Below are 21,982 nucleotides of genomic sequence, written 5' to 3'. Positions count from 1 at the left end.
TTCAGAAAAAAAAAACGTTTAAAGGATTGAAAAAAGATCACTTGAGGAAAATTCGGTAAAAATCCCTAAATAAATTCCTCAAGGATTCCTCAAGATAATTGTTGAAGGGATCATGTCGGGTAGTCCCAAAGGAATCGTTTCCAAACATTTTCAGGAAATTCTATATGGAATTCTTTATAATATTATTAAAGGAATGTTTCAAGTAACGCTTGGAGGAGTTCGCGAAGCAAACGCTGGAGCAGCTTTTGAAGAAATTGGTTAAGGATACCTTGAAGTAACTAGATGATTTGTAAAATATATCCAAGGAAGAATTCTTGGGGAAGTTTCTCATGGAATATTTGGAAAAATTCTTGATGAAATCATTCAAAAATTTCTAAGAGATTTCCTTAAGGAAATCTGGATGAATTCTTGGTGTACTCGCTCAAAAATCTTCAAAGGTATCAGAAGAAAAAAATCCTGATGAAAACCTTGGAGAATTTCGGAATAATGTTTTAATGAGTTTCAGTAGAATTTATTAGACAATTTCCGTGCGAAATTTGGAAAGAATTTTTGGATTTCTATGAATTTCCAAAGCATTTATAGCAAAAATAGTCAAAGAATTTTCTAGGAGAATTCATATAGAAATTCTTGGAGAAATTTGTGTTAGAATCTATGGGAAAAATCTCGCATAACAAAATCCTTGCATGAGAGAATTCCTGAAGAATTTATTGGAAGATTTTCTTACAAAGCTATTGGTGAAATTCCTGCGGAAATCATGTATCATTTTTCTAATGGAATACTTGGAGAAACGCTTCATGAAAGCTTTTTTTAGAAACTCTAAATGAATAGTTGAATAAAATTCAAAATAATCTTTGGAGAAATCGTAAGGGAATTTATTGGAAGAACTATAATTATAGTATTCTTTGAAAAAATTCCTGAAGGAATTTTAGGAGGAATGTCTAAAAGTATTTTTTAAAGAATTTCTTTAGAATTTCAAATAAAATCTTGGTAGAATCCCCCTGGAAATTACTAAATAAATTTATGCAATTCAGTATCATAATTTATATTTTATGCAATTCAGTATCATAATTTATATTTGATCTAACTCATTTTGGTATCATAATGGCCATTTTTTCCGAACTGGCTCATTATGCAACTCAAATTAGTTGCATAAAGAAAAATAGTAGTATAATGTTCATAATGCAACTCATTTGAGTTGCATTATGAATATTATGCAACTCAAATGAGTTGCATTATGAAAAAATCATTGCATAAAATTTTGTATGGAACTCGTTGCAAAACTCGCTTTTTTCAGCACTCTTCGTATTTATCCAACTCGGCAAGCCTCATTGGATAAATGTACGACTCGTGCTGAAAAAATCAACTTTTTGCAACTCGTTACACAAATAACTATAAACAACAAATTTTTGATTGATAAAACCTTTGCAGGAATTCCTAAGAAGATGCTGGAAGAAATTTTGAAAGAATCTATGAGATTCATTGCAGTTATTGATGAAGAAATCTTTCAAGTAATTTCTGAAAGAATTCTTATATAAAAAATATTAAAAAATCTCGTAGTAAAACCTTAGAGAAACTACTTATAGAATCCTTGCGGATTTTTTTCCGAATACAACGTTGCAGTTATTCCTGAAGGAATCCTTGGAAGAAATTCTTAAGAAATCTTCAAAAACGTCAAGATGAATTATGAATAATTGTGGACATGCCAAGAAAAATCATTAAAGTAACCCTTCAAGAGTCTTTGTAGAAATACTTGTCCTTCTTGAAAAAAATACAAATCACAGGACTATTTGGAAGATCTCCGGAAAGAAACCATGAATGTATGTTTGAAGAAATTCTAGAGAGACCATTCTTCCTCTAGCGGAATTCCGACATATTTTCTTGGAAGAATATCTGGTTCCAAAGTAATCATTCAAACATTTTTTGTAGTTATTACTTTTGGATTTTTTAAGAACTCTTTAAATGACCTTCCGCATGAATCTCCAGAGATATGATTTATAGAATAGGTATAATAATCCTTGAATAGAGAATATTTAGAGAAATACTTGATGAAGCCTTTGCAAGACTCTTTTGAAGGACTCTAAATTAATTTTAAAAACATCTTCGGTGACAACACTATGAGAAATCCTGAAGAAGTGCCCAGGCAATCAGACAAATTCCTAAAAAAATATTTCCTAAATAAAATGTGAAAAAGTTTTTCGACAGAATTCTTAGGAAAAATCTCACGTTCTTAGACGTTACTTCGGGATACATCCCTAAATAAATTCACAAAGGAATGCTTGAAAAAATGCCTGATTAAATTATTCGTAAAATATGTTACCGTAAAATGGGGTAACTTTGATAGTTTTTAGCGAATTTTCTTAATATTTTTCCATGCAACAGTATTTCCCCGAGTTTTATGTTTTTAAAACAAGTACTGGGGTATCAGTTATCAATTGCAATTGAAAGATTCGATAATCTGAAATATTTTGGATAACTTTTAGTTTTTCATATGAGCGAGAATCAGATTTTCATTTTGGGGTAACTTTGATAATGCCCTGAAAACACATCAAATATTAAATAATAATCACAGATTGAAATCTTAGGAGTATGAACATGATAAGAGAAGCCTTGTGGAATATATCAGATAGAATTTTTATATCAAAACATTGATTTTTACTAATTTCTACATATAAAAATGTGTTTGTTGAGTACTGAGTGAAAAACACAGTGAATTTAGCTATCAAAAATCATTAACGGTACATCAACATATGATTACATGCTGTTCATGGTGAGTTCTCCTTTTTTTGGGTTGTTTTTTAGTGTTTTATTAACAAATTTTTAACAACACTGATTCATCTACATGATATTACAAGGGCATTGCATACTTTTAGGCGTTTATCATTGTATGGAGATTTATGTCACAATTTACAAAAATGCTTCCATTTCGTAAAAACACACTTCGTTAAGAGATTCAAGGCCAGATTTGGAATCTACTATGATGATTCTAACGAGAATAAGAGTTCATTCATTGAAAAAATAGTTGTAACGAAGTCGTATACCAGATTGTTTGAAGGGGTTGACAAATGACAAAAATATTAACAATTTTCATTTTTTGTTCAAAAAGTTGTATTTAAACTAAGTTTTAATGAAAATACGTCTAAGATGAACATTCATATGTATAGAATTGATCTACGTTTGCCTTTTTCTGAACTGTTTGAAGGAATCATAGTTATAAGATTAACTATACAATGCCTGTCGCACTATCAAAGTTACCCGCATTATCAAAGATACCCCGTTTTATGGTACACCTTTTTATTTTACAAATTTGATTCCGCACCAGGTTCCCGGCTACGTCACTGGTGGTCTCTCTAGTAGTTCCAAGAGATCATCAGGGATTCCTTAAGAAGTTGCCTCAGTTATTCCTATAAGGAGTTTTCTCAGGTAGGCTTCCAGAAGTTCCCTCAGGAATTTCTACAGGAGGTCTTTTAGAAATCAGTCTAGGAGTACATCCAGGGAATCCTTCTAAAGTTCCTTTAGGAGTTCCTGCAGGATCTCCTTCAGGGATTAGCTAGGAGTTGCTTCAGAGATTCCTCCAGGAGTTTCAGGTATTCGTGTAAATTGTTCTTCTGAATTCCCTCGGGGATTCCGCCAAATGTTCCGCCACGATTTCCTTCAGAGGTCTCTCCAGGATTTTCTTCAGAGATTCTTACAGGGGGATCCAAGGATACCTCCAGGATAATTCAGGGATGAGGAGCGGACCTGCTGTGATGGTTAGAACACTTGACTATCACTCCGAGGACCTGGGATCGAATCCCACTCCCGACAAACTCGCAAAATGTGAGTTCTTCCTTCGGAAGGGAGGTAAAGCGTGGGTCGCGAGATGAACTAGCCTAGGGTTAAAAATCTCTTTAATACAGATAAAAAAAATCAGGGATTCCCCTCAAAGTTTTTTTCAGGGATTCCCTCAGAATTTCATCCAATGATTAGTTCAGGAGTTCTAAGATTCCTCTAGGAGTTCCTTCGATGAATCCTCGAGAATTTCCTTTAGACATTCCTCCAGGAGTTCTTCCAGAGATCGCTTCTTTCGAAGATTTTTCCAGGAAAATTCACAGATGCTTCCAGGAGTTACATAAGCTGTATCTTCAGTAGTTTAGAGATTTATAAAAAAAAAAGTTCCTTCTAGAATATCCTTAGGTCTATAATCACCAATATCTCCAGGATATTATTGAAGGTTCTCTCATGGAATTCCTACAAGAATCATGGAGTTCCTCAAAGAATCCTCCAGGATTTCTTTTAGAGAATCCCCAGGATTTTCTTCTTAAATTTCTCCAGGAACTTCTTCGAGTACTCCTTCCGAAAATCCTGCCCCCTTGCTGGAAGATTCCTTCTAGAAATCTTTCATGGATACTTCCTGGTATTTCTTAGGAATTCCTTTTGGAAATTCTTCAGGGATTCCACATGGTTCTTTGGAGATTCTTTTGGGAATTTCTTCGATGATTCCTTCTAGAAAATCTTGCTGAAATTCCATTGGTATTACTACTGGTACGATTTCGGGAAATCCTTCGTGGATTTTTCCTGGAATTCCTTCGGCAATTCCTCCAAGAATTCCTTCTGAGATTCCTCCTGACAATTTTTCGGGGAATTTTTCTGGAAAGTCTTCGCCATTCTTGGAAAGACTTCCTTGGTTTTTTTTACGGATTCCTCCTGTAATTTCCTCATGAATTCCTCCTGAAATTCCTTCGGGAATTCTTCCTGGGTTATTTTCTTTTTTCGAGAATCCTCTTGGAAATGCAGGAAACCTTCGATTACACCAGCCTCAGCTATTTTAGAGCGAACAATTCTTAACGTGTTTCAGTTACTTAATAATCTCAGTTCCTCTACTCCTATTTTAATAACTGTGCAAAAGCGTTGTGTGCATTACTGTTTTAGAAATGTAGTTCTTTATATATAAGGGGTAGCATAAATATTCGAACTTGAAAACACCAGTCAGAAGACAATATTTTGTATCAAAAGATAAGCGTTACAACTAATTGAATAAATGCTCATAATTTTGCGGCAATACTAATAGGAATACTCACAAAAATAGTATTCAAGTCAATATGCTTGCTGTGCATAAATATCAAACCAAAAATGACCCAAAGATGTAGTAGAATAAAATAGAATATAAACCAAATTCTTGTATTACATTTCACAACAATACCTGCAATCGTGTTCCGGATATCGGATTAATGATATAGACATCACAACTTTGCATCGAACGTTAACAACTCAAGCTACACTATCGATCCGTTTTACTAAATGTTGCAATAGAAGTAACACCTAAAATTCAATTACAAATTCTTCCACACACAAAACATTAATCCAATGTACAACGATCTTGATCGAAACACATGTGTTATCTGAAATTGAAACTGACTAGAAAATAAATCTTTTATTATGTCCACTATAAACCAAAGATTTTCAAGTGTTCCGTTCTCCAGAATCACAATCCCTAAACATGAAACATTGCTACATATTATCATCGAGCATTGCCGGCGTTGATTGGCGCTCTAGTTGGAAGCCACGGTGGAAACCGTCTCCTTTACCAGCTCACCCTCCGGAAGCTCCCGCACCAGTGACAGCAGTCGGTCCAGCTTCTGCACTTCCAGCGAATGTGGATCCACCGGGACGGTTTTCTTCGGTGCTTTCGTTTTGATGCGCAGGTTGGGTGACAGCTTGAGCGTGATGGTTGTTCCCCTGTAACGAAATATTTCACGTCAGAGGTACACGGCAGCAAAAAGGGGCTCCCTAACTCCGGATCTCACAAACAGTGCCCCCCCCCCCACGTCCTAATGACGGTTATCACTCACTTGTCGTCCCCGACGATGATAAACGGTAGCTTGTGATTGAAAGCAATCCGAGACAGTTTGTTCTTCCGCTTGGATACGACCGCCTGCACGCAGATCGCTTTGTACTTGTTCACGCTCAGGTCAAATACAAACACTTTGCCCTCGGTTGTGACCGCCGCAAACACCGTGCTCGAGTAGGGAGCCCACTTCACGTCGCCCACTGAGGCACCCAGGTCGAAGATGAACAGCGGTTCGCTACAGAAAAAAAGAGGAACAACGGATGAGAAGAGAGAAAGAATAAAACGAGCGCAAAGGCCATAAACGGGAAATGGGGGAAATTAATTTTCCACCGCGTGAAGCGCAAAACATAAAACGAAAAATGAAAAGAATTTAATTTTCACATACGGTCTCATATCCTCCCATATCTTGACGCGCCAGTCGCCGCTGCAGGATGCGAAAATGTTCGAGTTGAACTTGTTGTAGTCCATGCGGTGGACGGAAAGGTAGTGCGCATAATAGGTCATCAGATATCTGCGAAAGTGGAAAATTGGGCAACCGAGTTAATTGGGTCAGTATAGATCGGACGGAGCAGATGAGTGCCGCCGCCGTCAAGTTGAATTATTGATGTGGCGTGAAATTAAAGGAAGGTGGAGAGTGTCTGCTGGCTGCGCTGGTGATGGCAAAATTGATGATGATCCCGCAATGCTGGGGAACTTTGGGAAAGTTTTGGGTCGGGAGAGAATTATTACCGAAGGCTCCAGTGAAAACGGTTCATTCGATGGCCATTTGATGGCTATCTCTTCTGACACTCAGGCTGTCTATAGACTATCTGGACGCGTGATCATGCGTGTTGGCGTGTTATATTTAGCAAATCTGAATGGTGTGCATCTGTTTTTTATTCTGATAGATATTTATTGCGCTCATACGACTAGTATAGTCTAGCTAGAGCAATTAATTTAAAGAAACCTGCAAAATGATAGAATCGACTACTTCTAGTTAAAAACAACAAATGAAAAGATTTTTAAAGTAAATACGAAATGCCTTAGAATAAGGCAGCAGAAATGTTACATATTATTTTTGTTACTATCCCCTCTGGAGCCCCAGGCAACCAGAAATCGCATAAGGATGTACGCTGTATATCGTATAAAGTACTAATTTAACTCACTATCGCATATATATACGGCTGAATGACAATTTTCATCGCATATGATGTTATTTTTTGAACTTATTGCGATGTATCTGGTAAAATCATGTAAGAGTGCAAATTAACTTTTATAATGTATAACTACATCGTAGTAAGGACTGTTCATTTTATAAAGAGGACAAATTTGCAAGTCTATAAAAAGAAAACGCGTAGTTCAAATTTGAGCAGCCTTGGTTAGTTGTTCAGTACATTATATTAGCAGATAATAACCATAAATTAATTGGGTTAAAATTATTTAACTTCATAGAAATGTGGCAAAGTGTTTCGAGAGATCAATTTTTCAATTCCCAAAAACTACAGATAAACACAAAATTTCTGTAAAACATCGGTGTATCGTTTTTAATTGCATAAAAGTGTTTGCCATGCTGCAGCAGTTTGAGTGATACATATTCTGGCAAAATATAAACCTAATCGGAATAACGGTTGTTGAGATATTAAAGTTACAAGTTGGACTCGATTTTCAGAATAAAATTAATTTGTTAAACAAAAACGTTTAAAAATATTAAATTTTGAATGTTTTCAATGGATCTAGTCGAAAGTACTAATAATACAATTTCAAATGCAGAAAACCGCTTCTTGATAGTATTGTTGGATTGGTTACTGTGCTTCATGGCAGTTACCGGAGATAAAACCGCTTCGTTCTTTGAAAGTTCTTCTAAATAACGATGTACTCTATTGCAAATACAACTTAACAATGATGTCGAAAATAAAAATTTACATGTAGTTATTTTCAAATAAGGTATATAATCACATAGGGTCAGACCTTGCTGAAAATAAATGATAATAAGCTCCTCTAGAACCAAAAACTTGCATTTATGGAGCAAAAAGTATGCAATTTTTCATTATGTCCATCATTAAGTATTAAATTTATGATGAAGAATGTACTTTAAAGCATATTTTTCTTCGGTATCATTTAGAACGCGATTCTCTTCTATACTGGACAAATTTTGAACTGATTCCGTAGTGTTATTGCATCACTGGACTTAAATAAGTATTTTTTTTATCAATTTCATTGATAACAAGGCAACTCACTATATCAAGCTGTATAATGCTTGGTGCATTATTACTGACCAACTATTACACTCTACCTTTAGAAGAATAGTATTAGATCCCAACACATTAAAAAGTTCATGAAAATTTTAAAGTTATGTATGTGGAGAGTTGTGTAGAATTTTGAGAAATGGGGTTTTATTGAGTTTTAAAGAAAACCGTTTCAGTTCCATAACTAAGGACAATTTGAATAATGTTATATTTTTCCTACACTGCAGAATAGCTATGGAAAAGTATGCAAAAAACCAATAATGATTTTATAGAAAAATAGAAAAGATATCACACAAATAAGGTGTCCTCTTTATAAAATGAACAGTCCTTAGACGATATTCTGATGTTTTATTGCGTTGAACTTTACTTATTCGCAAAAGAATTCGAGCGGACTCGCAAAGTGTCAATTGAATTCGCATAATTGCGCACTGCGATGATTATACAACTTCGCTTGGTCCTTTTCCTATTATGTCAGTGAAACTCGCATTGGTGTACAAACTAAATCGCATAAAAGTGAAAATAAACTCGTTCTAATATACATAAAACCCGCATGAGCTAGAATCGTTAACGTTGGTATATTGCGATGTAATATGTGATAACAATGAAAGAGGTGCTGTTGGAGTGCCAAAAAGCTACAAGAAAGTTAACAGTCATTATGGTTACAATAGTAGTTTACGCAACAAGGTGCAGAATGAAGATTTTTACAGCACGAGTCGTACTCTTATCCAACGAGGCTTGCCAAGTTGGATAATTACGACGAGCGCTGTAAAAATCGAGTTCTGCACCGAGATGCGTACAACATTTTTTGCAATTTTATAAATTACCGCTTGAGGATAGTTTTTAACAAAACCTTTCCATCAAACTGCACACTGATGATCATAGACATTGCTAAGAAATTCTGATCATAGGAGGTTATACTGTGCAGTTGTCAAAAATTTTCAAAACTGCGTCCTGAAAGCATCAAGAAGTTGATCAACACTGAAAACAGTGCTGTAATGGTTCATTATATAATTGCGTATACGCAACGCAAATCAGTGCTGTAATGAACCTAGATTACAGCACTGCTAATGTGATGTGGAAAAGTAGGCCTTTTCCTGGCAGACTTGCGTGAGGTAAAACAGCCTGTTACGATGAGAAATTGCAAAAAATAAGTTATACAGTCATCATTTTTGTTTTTATGACCTGATAATTTATAATGGGTGGTGCTAGCAAGAGAGAGGTAGTGATATCTGTGCGGGAAATCACGTTTCGTCATTTTGAGCTCTAGAGCTGCACGGAAACCAAGTGCATTGCAACACTGAGGTGAGTTAGATGGTCATGACATTTAATCAGTGTGATTCATAAGTAGTGTTTGGTGTTCAGTGTGAAGTGTGGCGTCGCAATAGTGCACACCGTGCATCGCATAAGATATCGCCTGAAGTCATAGAGCGTTATTATTTGTTCGTCAATGCACGTATAGCGCCTCCACTTTTGTACGCATAAGGCAGTTTTACTGCATCTTATGCGATGTAACTTTACCGCATAAAAGTACGTATAACATGAACATAAACTTCATTATACGTGTAAATTGGTTGTCTGTCGAGTAGACCTGTACGCCGCCGCCGCCGACACTTTTTGTCCCACGCCGACGCCGATCGAGGTATCGGCGGCGCGCCATACGCCGCTGTTTGTCACGCCGCCGATTTTCATTTTTCGCGCCGGTGATCAATGCCTTCTATCTTCTTCTTCTTGGCGTAAAGTCCTCACTGGGACAGAGCCTGCTTCTCAGCTTAGTGTTCTTATGAGGCACTTCCACAGTTATTAAGTGAGAACTTCCTCTGCCAATGACCATTTTGCATGTGTATATCGTGTGGCAGGCACGAAAATACTCTATGCCCAAGGAAGTCAAGGAAATTTCCTTTACGAAAAGATCCTGGACCGACCGGGAATCGAACCCGTCACCCTCAGCATGGTCATGCTGAATACCCGTGCGTTTACCGCCTCGGCTATATGGGCCCCAATGCCTTCTATAGATACATCAAAGATGCATTCAGAAGATCCTCAGGGTCTGAGAGTTTACTCAGGGATTAACTCTGAAGTTCCTTCAGAAATTTCTACAAAAGTTTCTTTAGAAACTAGTCGAGGAGTTCCCTCAGAGATTCCTCCAGGACATAATTCACAAATTCCTCTACAATTCTAACAAGGGATTTCTCCTGACGTTTTATAGGGATCGCTCGAGGAGATCCTTCATGGATCACTCCGGGAGTTTTATATGGGCTTCCTTAGGAATTCCTTCTAGCATCCCTCCTGAAATTCCTTCGAGCAATCCTCTTGGAATTACTTCGGGATGCCTCATGAAAATTTTTCAGAGATTCTTTCAGGAGTTCTTTCCAGGATTGCTCCAGAAGTTCCCTCGATGATTTCTCCAGGAGTTCGGTAAGAGATTCTAATAGCTTCAAGAGGGATGCCTCCACGTGTTCAATAGTAATTCCTCCAGAAATTTATTAAAACAGGAGTTTGTTCAGGTATCCTTCCAGAAGTCCCTTCAGAGATTATTAAAGGAGGATTCATAAATGCCCCCCTGGAGATCCATCGAGAATTCCGTAAGAAGTTTCTTCACAGATTCCTCCAGGATTTTCAGGGTTATTGCAGATGTTTCTTCAAAGATTCCTCCTGAATTTCTTCAGGGATTCTTACAGAAGTTCATTTCAAAATTTCTCCAAGAGTTCCTTCAGAGAGTCTTATCGGAGGATCCAGAGATACCTGCAGGAGAATTCAGGGATTCCCCCATAAGTTAATTCAGGGATTCCTATATAAGATTCCTTTCTAAGATTCCTTTCTAAGATTCCTTTAGGATATCCTTAGGGGATTCCTCGAGAAGTTTCTTTATGGATTCTTTCAGGAGTTCTTCCAGGGATCGCTGCCGGGATTCTTTCAGATTGTGGATCAAAATTGAGAACTTTCCAGGAGGACTCACGGATGCCTCCATGAGTTACATTAGAGATCTCTCCAGAGGCTCATTCAGGAATTCAGAGTGACTTGTATGGGAAATATCGTACCTAACATAAATTTCTTAAACTATTAAATTCGATTTGGTCAAACGAAATATTTTGCATGACTCGTTAATTTAGATGTTAATTGACCAATTTACCTTTCGATTGCCAAAAAAAATCCATGCTGACTGCAAGCTATAGTCAAAAATTCCAAAAATCGCATATTTTGCCCTATAAATTGAGGTATAGCTCAAAATTGTGACTGGAGCAAATCTGAGCCCGGATTTAGATTCAGCGGCCCAAAATCTGTCAGAGACACATGAATTTGCTTTTGAGACAGACCAAAAGTTAATTTTTGTTACGCTGTGTTATTGGAACTTCCAATAATCATTTGCCAAGATTTTGTAGAGATTACATGATATTTTTTTTCATGGAGTTTCTACAAGAATTCCTCCAGGATGTCCTTCTGGAATTCCTCCAGGAATTCTTTAGAGAAGATACCTCCTGCATATCATTCCGCATACCCAGAAAGATTCCCTTCGAAAGATTTAGCTAAAAGTCCTTCGAGGATTCCGCCTGGAAATCCTCCGGACATTCCTACCAGAATTCCTTCGGGAATTCCCCCTGGAATTCCTGCAGGGAATTCTCCTGTAATTTCTTCGGGGATTTTTCCTGGACTTCCTTCACGGGTTCCCCTGGACTTCCTTAGAGGGTTCCTCCTGGAATTCCTTCGGTAATTCCTCCTGGAATATCTTCGGAGATTCCTCCTGTAATTCCTTCGGGAATTTCTCATGGAACTCTTTCGGGGATATATCTTGAAATTCCCTTGGGGATTCTTCCTAGATTTTCTTTTGTAGATTCTTCCTAGACTTCCTTCGAGTATTCTTCCTGAAATTTTTTCGAGGATTCCTCCTGATATTCCGTCGGAGCTTCCTCCTGGAATTTCGTTGATGATTTCTCTTAGAATTCCTCCAGGAATCATCCTGTAATTCCTTCGATGATTTCTCTCAGAAATTCTTCGGGGATTCATCCTGAAATTCGTTCTGGGATTTCACTTGGAATCCCTTCGGGGATTCTTCCTAGGGTTCCTTTGAGTAATCCTCCTGGAATTCCTCCGGAGATTGCTCTTGGACTTACTATGGAGATTCCTTGTGAAACTCCTTTGGCGATTCCTCTTAAAATTCATTCAGTGCTTCTTCATTAAATTCCTCCAATGATTTCTCCTGAATATTTTTCGATGGTTCCTTCCACAAATTTTTTGGGGATTTCTTCTCGAATCCCTTTGGCAAATCCTTTCTGGAATTCCATCTAGGATTCTTCCTGAACTTCTTTCTTAAACTCCCCCTGAAAATCTTTCGGTTATTCCTCTTGATATTCCGTCGTGGATTCCTCTTGGAATTTCTTCGAGATTTCCATATCGAATTTCCTCGGTAATTTTTCTTAGAATTCCTTCCTATAGTTCCTTTGAGAATTCCTGCGGTATTTCCTCTTGAAAAACCTTTGAGAATTTTTTTTTATCTGTATTAACGAGATTTTTAGCCCTAGGCTAGTTCATCTCGGGACCCACGCTTTACTTCCCTTCCGAAGGAAGAACTCACATTTTTTTTTTTGTGAGTTTGTCGGGAGTGGGATTCGATCCCAGGCTAGATCCCAGGTCCTCGGCGTGATAGTTCCTTTGAGAATTCTGCTTGGAATTCCTTCGGAGGTTGCTCCCGGAATTCCTTGGGTGGTTCCCCATGGGATTCCTGCTGGGATTTTTCCTGCAATTTCTTCGAGATTCCTCCGAGACTTCCTTCGAAGATTCTTTCTGGAATTTCTTCGACGATTCTTCCTGAAATTCCTTCGGAGATTCTTCCTAAAATTCTTTCTGGACTTCCTTCGAGGATTCCTCTTGATATTTCGTCGGGCATCCCTCCTGGAATTCCTTCGGGATTTTTTTCTTGGAATACCTTTGGTGATTCCTGAATCACAACATCTCGCCTTAGGTGCCGTCCACAAATTACGCAACGCTTCAGGGGGAGGGGGTCAGAGGGGGAAGGGGGTTTAAAATGTTGGTTTAAGCGTTAGGTAATAAAGAAGAAGTAGATGACAAGCAGTCGCGTACTTGATGACCTGAACGAATACAATTGAGGCACAATTGAAGTCTTCGAGTCTCCTTCTCCTTCTCTCCTGTCTCGAGTTCATAAAAGACAGGACACATGTAGATTGTATGGTGTTTGGAACAAAAGGCGTCTTTTCGCCTAAAGTTGATTTAACTAGTACCATGGCTGGACGAGATGTAGTCCTTTTCGGTTTAACAGTGGAAGTTGGCGTGTTAACAGTCCCCCGTATTGTTTTTGTTTGGAAAACAGATACCCGCATTTAGATGAATGATGTAAGATCCTTGAAGGAAATCTGGTTCTGTGTCGATGAATGCTCGTCCCACTTCCTACGGGTCGTAGGATCAAGACGGCTACTCAACATGCGAATGAGAACTAAATCCCAGAGCTCGGTTTTCTCCCCAAACTGGGTCGATTGCCTGCTGATTCACGTCTAAACGTTGGAAATTCGAACAGCGCGTCTAAATAGGTTTGTTTTAGACGTGCTGTACGAAGAACCATGGGCTTGCGCACTTGAATTTGAACATGTTGGCATGGTACGTAGCCGAGTTTTATTTATTGAAAATGAAACACTTTGACTCGATAGTACGACGTCTTGAATTCAGCCTTTTCTTTGAACTGCTCGTCAGTAGGCTTGTAGACATTCCTCAGCACAATGAGGTTTTAAAGCCGAACGGAGACTTCAGGGACATTTCTTTCCTCATCGAAGTTCTTTTCGTACACCTTGATTAGATTGAACGACGAAAGAAGGTCTTTTTTGTCTCGTCTTGAACGCCTTGAGTCAACGCTCGTTCGACATGTTGCATGAAGAACCGGATCTCGAATATTTGCAATTGAAGGTAATTGCAAGGCCTTGTAAAACAGATCAGGTAGCAATATAGATGTGGAGTCCAGTAAAGTAGCGTGGATGGAACGTTAAATGAAGAGGAGATACGGGCAGAATGTGCAAAAATGTTCGGACAGCGGTACGAATGTGTGAATCAAAGGGGTACCGTTGTCCGATCACTTTTGCGCATTTTGGACGCTTTTTTACGCTCAGACCTAAGAACGAAAACGTTTTATACTTTGTACACGTCAAATTCAGCATATTTTTAGTTCTATGTCAAACATTGTGCTCAATCCAAGTCTCAATCCATCAAAGAAAACCATAGTTTTAGTTTGTCAGCATCTCAAACTTGGCCATTTGGTATGAAAATCATTTGTCCGATAAATTATGCACCATCAGTAAGTTTCCATCATGGTTGTTGCAATGACCGAAGAAAGCGTTGTTTTTCTACACTGAAAATATTCTACACGTTCGAGCCACATGTTTTAAACATGAATTTTCACCACTTGGGAAACATCTGAATTTAACGTGTCAAACCAGTCATAAATCTACTTTTCGAAATCATGTGTAAAACACGTTAGTTTAGCATCATAAATGTCAAATTTCTTAGAATATCAGTACCAGGCACCCAGCTACTTAACGCGGGCGAGTTTGGTGATGTACATTTCATTAAAGGCGAACCATCTCCATTATTGATACATAAACATACTTTCAAACACGATAAAATCATGTGTAAAAGACAGTGGTTCAAAACCTCAACTATTCAACATCTGATTCAAAGGAAATACACGTTAATATAGCGTGCTGTTTTGAACGATACATTAACGTGTAAAAGAACATGGATGAGGCGTGTCGATTATTTTCAGTGTACGCATGTCATTGGCAGTTTCATAAAACCTCCATATATCATTCCCAGACAACCAGTAATCGTAAGATGATAAAGTGGAGGCCATATGCGTACATGTCTCTATTAAGGCACATGTAAAGTGTACGCATATCGCCTCCACTTTAACATCTTAATCAACATCCTTTACGATCACTGGTTGACTGAGTTCTGTTCCATACTCTCTACCGTCCGAGAAATCACATTTCCCTGACACTCTTTTTTGCGGTGGATTTGTTTTTCGGCTAATCTTGCTTACCTATATCACTCCCTGCTCTACCGGATACCCGACACCACTCGTTCCCTAGGATAGGATGTGACACCTGCAACTTCTCTGTCTAATTTCACAGCTTGCTGTCTTGTTTTTCCGCGTTGCTAAGATTATTGGTCCCCAAATTGGTCTCTTTTGGGCTGACTAGTTGTCGTATCCTATCCTAGCTCGTTCCTAGGTCGTCTTTGAGCAGCACATATCACCTCCCACGCTACGGTTCTCATCGCTCCGTGGATAGACTCCCACAGAGTGTTGAGATTATCGCTCTCGTTGATCTCATTTATCCGCTCATCCAGCTTCTGGTAATAATCAACTAGCGTACTGTCTACTGAAAAATGCTGGATGATTAAAAGCATCGATCGCTGATTCCTAGACTCCGACACGGTTGACCCTACGAGACAATCATCTGAGTCAATGTTAGGATCCCTAAAAGGTCTAACATCAATGACGTCCGAAAAGTGTCGGTCATCCATCATTGATTTGGTTGCAAACTTGCGGATTGTGTGCTTGCGGATACCCTTGCGTGCAACGAAGGTGCTACTAATGGCCATCTCCATGACAGCAGCAAAATTCACCGTTGTAAATAGGGCACTGCATGAAATTCTCTCTTTCTCTTTCACTCTTATAGAAATTGTGTAAACAACAAGGCCAATAAACGTCAAAATCCCATACAAAATCAAAACAGTGCAGTGCCCTATAGTAACGGAGTGAAAGCTCTCCGTAACCGATGATTTGGCTTAAAAAATGCTTTCTTCCGAGTCAGACAAATTCAGGTCAAATTTTGCTATTGGTCCAGAATGCAAAATATGTTGTACAGTATGCGGCAGGAAAAAATGCGAAAGTGTTTTTCAACTTCAAACCTCATTTTCGTCCATTTGACATTAACCAATCTATGTTTCAACGTTCCATGATCTATAATAGGCTAGTTTTCTGAAAAGTTAAGTCTGTAAGTGGATTAAAACCCAATTTTCGTTGAATCATTGTCGAGCTTTTCACTTTTGAATTAAGCAATACTTTTGCCGGCTGTTCGGGCTCTAAAGAAGTTGATCATCAATATTAATTTCTATTCCCGATCAGCCTAGATAGCCGTGTAGTGGCGGTAGCAGTTACCTCAACTGGCTAAGAATATCACTACGGATTGCCTAATCCGGTGGTAAAAGTCCACCAAACAAGCGACCCCTAATTCATGGTGTTAAGCGTACCGTGCCTAGGAATGAATGGTTAGGGGGGTCTAATAAAAACTTAACCGTGAACGGAGCCTGTGGAGTACCAGGGCACCCTCCACAGTATGTTGCCCTTACTGTGTTAAACGGAGCAATGACGCAGTGGACCTTATTTGTCTCCGGGATAATCGGCCACTTTTCTTACGTCTCAATTCCGAGGTTTAATAAAAGTGGGTAAATGAAATTATTTTATGGCGGGAATTAAGTTCATACAGGTAAACCTTCATCACGCAAAAGGTGCTTCTGCTGTGTTGAGTCGAAGGTTTAAAAAAGAAGGACTGGAAGTGGCGCTTATTCAAGAGCCGTGGTCCAACAAACGAAAGATTCTTGGTGTTCTGACACAAAATAGTAAACTATTTTATGATGAGCAACAAGATTCTCCCAGAACCGCTGTCTTAGTACGCAAAACGTTAAAATGCTATCCTATTACAGAGTTTATCAGAAAGGACATTGTTGCGGTCATGGTAGAGGTACCAACCACTAGAGGTAAAACTGAGATCGCTGTGGCTTCAGCTTACTTTCCTGGTGATGTTCCTGAGGTACCTCCTCCTGAGATCGCATCATTTGTTCAATTCTGTAAAGAAAACAACAAATCGTTTATCATTGGCTGTGACGCCAATGCACATCACACGGTTTGGGGTAGTACGGATATTAACAGTCGAGGTGAGTCACTATTAGAGTATCTGTCTTCTAACAATATAGACATTTGCAATAATGGTGATAAACCTACTTTCTCAAATGTAATCAGACAAGAGGTCTTGGATCTAACACTGTGCAATGCTGTAATCTTTGACAAGATCACAAACTGGCACGTGTCAGATGAGATTTCTCTATCTGATCATAGACACATAATCTTCAATTGGAGTGGTGGAGATTACTCTAGAACCGCATTTAGAAATCCCAGGAGGACAAACTGGGATCAATATGTAGAATTGTTGAATACGCATTCATTTACAATGGGAGAACCTATTGATTCAACCCAAAAGTTGGAATCATTTTCTCAAAGGGTAAATGAAAGTATCATCAATTCCTTTAACGGAAGTTGTTCCACCATACAATCGTCTTCTACTAGAGACGTGCCATGGTGGAACTTTAAACTGGATCGCCTTAGAAAATTTTCTCGTAAAATGTTCAATAGAGCGAAACAAACGGGAGATTGGACTCAGTACAGGAAAGCCCTGACTGATTACAACAACGAAATACGAAAATCTAAAAGAAAGTCTTGGATGCTGACATGTGAAAACATAAACAGCACTCCTGTAGTTGCAAGACTACAGAAAACGCTCGCAAAAGATCATTCAAATGAATTGGGAAACCTGAAGCGCGACGATGGAGCTTTTACCAAAACTCCTCGTGAAACTTTGGATTTGATGATGGAAACCCATTTTCCGGGTTCGGTTCTAAGTGTGGATTCCAATGATACTATATCTCTGGAAGGTGAAGGATGTCCTAGTATAAACTCTTCGGAGTCAACTAGGACAATAAACACCACCTCAGATTTAGCTGATGAAATCTTCACGAAGGCCAGAGTGGAAAATGCAATTAGATCTTTTCAGCCTTTTAAATCTGCAGGAGTTGATGGAATATTTCCAGCACTGATTCAAAATGGAGAAGCGGTGTTGGTACCATCACTAATTGAGATGTTCAAGGCTAGTTTAAGATTGAATTACGTTCCATCAAAATGGAGACTTGTAAAAGTTATCTTTATACCAAAAAAAGGGAAGCAAGACAAGACGCATCCCAAAGCATACAGGCCAATTAGTCTTTCTTCAGTTTTGTTGAAGACTATGGAAAAGGTTTTGAAGGATTTTATCAATTCTTCTTACATAAAAGACCATCCCCTATCTGACTTCCAGTTTGCTTATCAATCTGGTAAGTCAACGGTTACAGCACTTCATTCGCTAGTAACAAAAGTGGAAAAAACGTTTTCAGCAAAAGAAATAGCTCTATGCGCCTTTTTAGACATAGAAGGAGCATTTGATAATGCCTCCAATTCATCTATGAAGCGTGCCATGGAGAACAAAAACTTCGACCAATGTATCATACATTGGATTTATACTGTGCTTGCAAAAAGAGAAATCACCTCTGAGCTGGGAAGTTCTTCTATAACAGTAAGGGCAACGAAAGGTTGCCCTCAAGGAGGAGTCCTCTCACCACTATTGTGGTCCTTAGTTGTAGACGATCTTCTAAGAAGCTTGAAGGAAAAAGGTTTCGAAGTTGTGGGCTTTGCAGACGATATAGTCATAATAGTGAGAGGAAAGTATGACGAAACTGTTTCGGAGAGAATGCAAAGGGCCCTAAACTATACACATTCATGGTGTATTAAGGAGGGCCTTAGCATCAACCCGTCAAAAGCCGTAATTGTCCCTTTCACTAGGAGAAGGAAGATCAACCTAAAAGCTTTTCGGCTTGGAGGGATACAAATTCATCCTAGTGATCGAGTCAAATACTTAGGTTTGATACTGGATGCTAAACTGAACTGGAATGCTCAAATTGAGTCCGTGATCGGTAAGGCAACAAGTGCGTTCTGGTTATGCTCCAAAACTATTGGCAGGAAGTGGGGCTTGAAACCAAAAATGATAATGTGGATTTATACTGCCATAATCCGCCCAAAAGTGACGTATGCTTCGTTTGTCTGGTGGCCAAAAACGAAAGAGGCTACCACACAAACAAAGCTTGCGAAAATTCAACGTCTTGCGTCCATTGCTGTTACAGGAGCGATGCGAAGCACTCCATCAAAAGCTTTAGATGCGATTCTCAATCTGCTACCTTTGCACGAGTACGTGCAATTAGAAGCAGAAAAGGAATTGCTGAGACTTGAACGAGTTGAAATGTTTATGCCAGGTGATCTTGTAGGTCACCTGAGCATTTCACAATACTTCCAAAATAGGCCAGTAATGAAAATGATTAAAGACTGGATGAAACCTGTGGAGAACCATGATGTTCCTTACAAGTTGCACGAAACAACTCGTGCAGATTGGGAAGTCGGAGGTCCCACTGTTCGTCAAGGGTCAATCAAATTCTTCACAGATGGCTCAAAAGTTGGAATAAAAACGGGAGCGGGAATCTACGGCCCTGGAATACAAATTTCAGTGGCGATGGGACACTATCCTACGGTGTTTCAAGCAGAGATTCTTGCTATTTTGAAATGCGCAAATATCTGCCTTGAGAGAAAATACAGATACGCAAATATTTGTATTTTCTCAGATAGTCAAGCTGCACTAAAAGCATTGTGCGCTTACAAATGTACTTCAAAGCTTGTCTGGGAATGCATTCTTTCACTGCGCAGGCTGTGCCAAGGGAATTCAGTAAACTTATACTGGGTTCCAGGTCACTGTGGCATTGAAGGAAATGAAATGGCAGACGAGCTTGCTAAAAGTGGTTCCAATTTACAGTTTGCTGGTCCAGAACCATTCTGTGGTATATCAAACTGTACAATTAAAATTGACCTGAAACGCTGGGCTGAGCAGAGGGTGATATCCAATTGGATGGACGTCAAAAATTGCAATCAGTCAAAACGATTTATAACACCAAATGCTTCTAAAACCAAAAAGCTCTTAGAGCTCAACAAGAGAGCTCTATGTACATACACTGGCCTAGTAACTGGACACTGCCCGAGCAGGTATCACTTGAAAAATATTGGCCATATTCAGAGTGATATCTGTCGTTTCTGTAATACGGAACGTGAAACCTCGGAACATCTGCTTTGCAGTTGTGGTGCTTTATACACGCGCAGGCAAAGATTTCTAAATAGTGGTTGCTTGCAACCCAGTGAGATCTGGTCTGCAAAACCTGGGAAGGTCTTGGAGTTTATTAATTCCATTGCACCTGACTGGGAGACGACGCGTCGTGGCAGTAGCTGATTAAATGTCAATTTCTTGATTTTGCTTTGGCTGACCAAGCCATGTGGGAAATTACACTGTTGAAAATGCTTTGACATCCATGTGCACAACAGAACATGTGCTCGATGAACAAATTGAGATTTGAAATTATGAAAAGAAATCCACGTACTCCGGTGAGACTCGAACTCACGACTCCCAATTCGCTAGACGGGCGCTTCTATTCCTTCAAGCTACGGAGTCACTCGACTATCTCCGTCGCCAGCAGGCCTAGAACTGAACTCGATTCCACAATCGCACATGGTTATCTTCTTTTCACAATCCAAACCCCCTTCGGATGGGATTAGATGAACATCTAACACATTGTCTGTTGTGCACATGTATGTCAAAGCGGGAGAGGAAGTTATTTTTAATTGTCGAGAGCTTCGGGCACTGCCTTCCAATCACTTATTGGTATGGCAATTAGTGTGCAGTCGGACTCTCGACGGGTCGGTCCTCGGCCGACCGAATACGGTAAGGGTGACCGTAGCACCTTACAAATGTCAATTTCTTGATTTTGCTTTGGCTGACCAAGCCATGTGGGAAATTACACTGTTGAAAATGCTTTGACATCCATGTGCACAACAGAACATGTGCTCGATGAACAAATTGAGATTTGAAATTATGAAAAGAAATCCACGTACTCCGGTGAGACTCGAACTCACGACTCCCAATTCGCTAGACGGGCGCTTCTATTCCTTCAAGCTACGGAGTCACTCGACTATCTCCGTCGCCAGCAGGCCTAGAACTGAACTCGATTCCACAATCGCACATGGTTATCTTCTTTTCACAATCCAAACCCCCTTCGGATGGGATTAGATGAACATCTAACACATTGTCTGTTGTGCACATGTATGTCAAAGCGGGAGAGGAAGTTATTTTTAATTGTCGAGAGCTTCGGGCACTGCCTTCCAATCACTTATTGGTATGGCAATTAGTGTGCAGTCGGACTCTCGACGGGTCGGTCCTCGGCCGACCGAATACGGTAAGGGACCGACCCGTCGAGAGTCCGACTGCACACTAATTGCCATACCAATAAGTGATTGGAAGGCAGTGCCCGAAGCTCTCGACAATTAAAAATAACTTCCTCTCCCGCTTTGACATACATGTGCACAACAGACAATGTGTTAGATGTTCATCTAATCCCATCCGAAGGGGGTTTGGATTGTGAAAAGAAGATAACCATGTGCGATTGTGGAATCGAGTTCAGTTCTAGGCCTGCTGGCGACGGAGATAGTCGAGTGACTCCGTAGCTTGAAGGAATAGAAGCGCCCGTCTAGCGAATTGGGAGTCGTGAGTTCGAGTCTCACCGGAGTACGTGGATTTCTTTTCATAATTTCAAATCTCAATTTGTTCATCGAGCACATGTTCTGTTGTGCACATGGATGTCAAAGCATTTTCAACAGAGTAGCTGATTACTTGACACATGGTAATTAGCTGGCTAGATGCGAATATCAAAACGGGACATGCCACAAAAGTTCAGCCTATTGGACGCAGTGGCTTAATTTCCCCAACAGGGGAGGAAAAAAAAAAAAAAAAAAAAAAGCAATACTTCTTTATTGTTACGTGGTGTGGATCTGGTGTGATGGTCACAGCATACGACTATCACGCCTAGGACCTGGGATCGAGTTCCACTACCGACAAACTAACAAAATGTGAGTTCTTTCTTCGAAAGGGTAGCAAAGCGTGGGTCTCGTCCAGGGCTAAGAATCTCGTTAATGCAGAAAAAACTGTTTGATATGTGTAATAGAAATACACTAGAACGCCAATGGCGCTGT

The 21,982-nt window shown here is 39.3% G+C and overlaps 1 protein-coding gene across 4 annotated transcripts in view; it reads right to left on the bottom strand.

The window, feature by feature from the left end:
• Nucleotides 1-5,374: 5,374 nt before the first annotated feature.
• Nucleotides 5,375-21,982, bottom strand: part of LOC115253569 (dynein intermediate chain 2, ciliary) — a 109,279-nt gene continuing 92,671 nt past the window's right edge. For all 4 annotated transcript variants that reach the window (XM_029874830.2, XM_029874831.2, XM_029874829.2 and 1 more), the window contains 3 exons: nucleotides 6,213-6,338; nucleotides 5,829-6,062; nucleotides 5,375-5,715 (listed from right to left, as the gene is read on the bottom strand). In XM_029874830.2, the coding sequence (XP_029730690.1) occupies nucleotides 5,529-5,715; nucleotides 5,829-6,062; nucleotides 6,213-6,338 (547 nt within the window). In that variant the 3' untranslated portion in view covers nucleotides 5,375-5,528. The remainder of the gene's footprint in view (nucleotides 5,716-5,828; nucleotides 6,063-6,212; nucleotides 6,339-21,982) is intronic.

Source organism: Aedes albopictus, chromosome 2 (assembly GCF_035046485.1).
Source record: "Aedes albopictus strain Foshan chromosome 2, AalbF5, whole genome shotgun sequence".
Classification (NCBI taxonomy): Eukaryota; Metazoa; Arthropoda; class Insecta; order Diptera; family Culicidae; genus Aedes; species Aedes albopictus.
The sequence above is the reverse complement of the archived record's forward strand: the minus strand, read 5'-3'. Positions and strand labels throughout refer to the sequence as shown.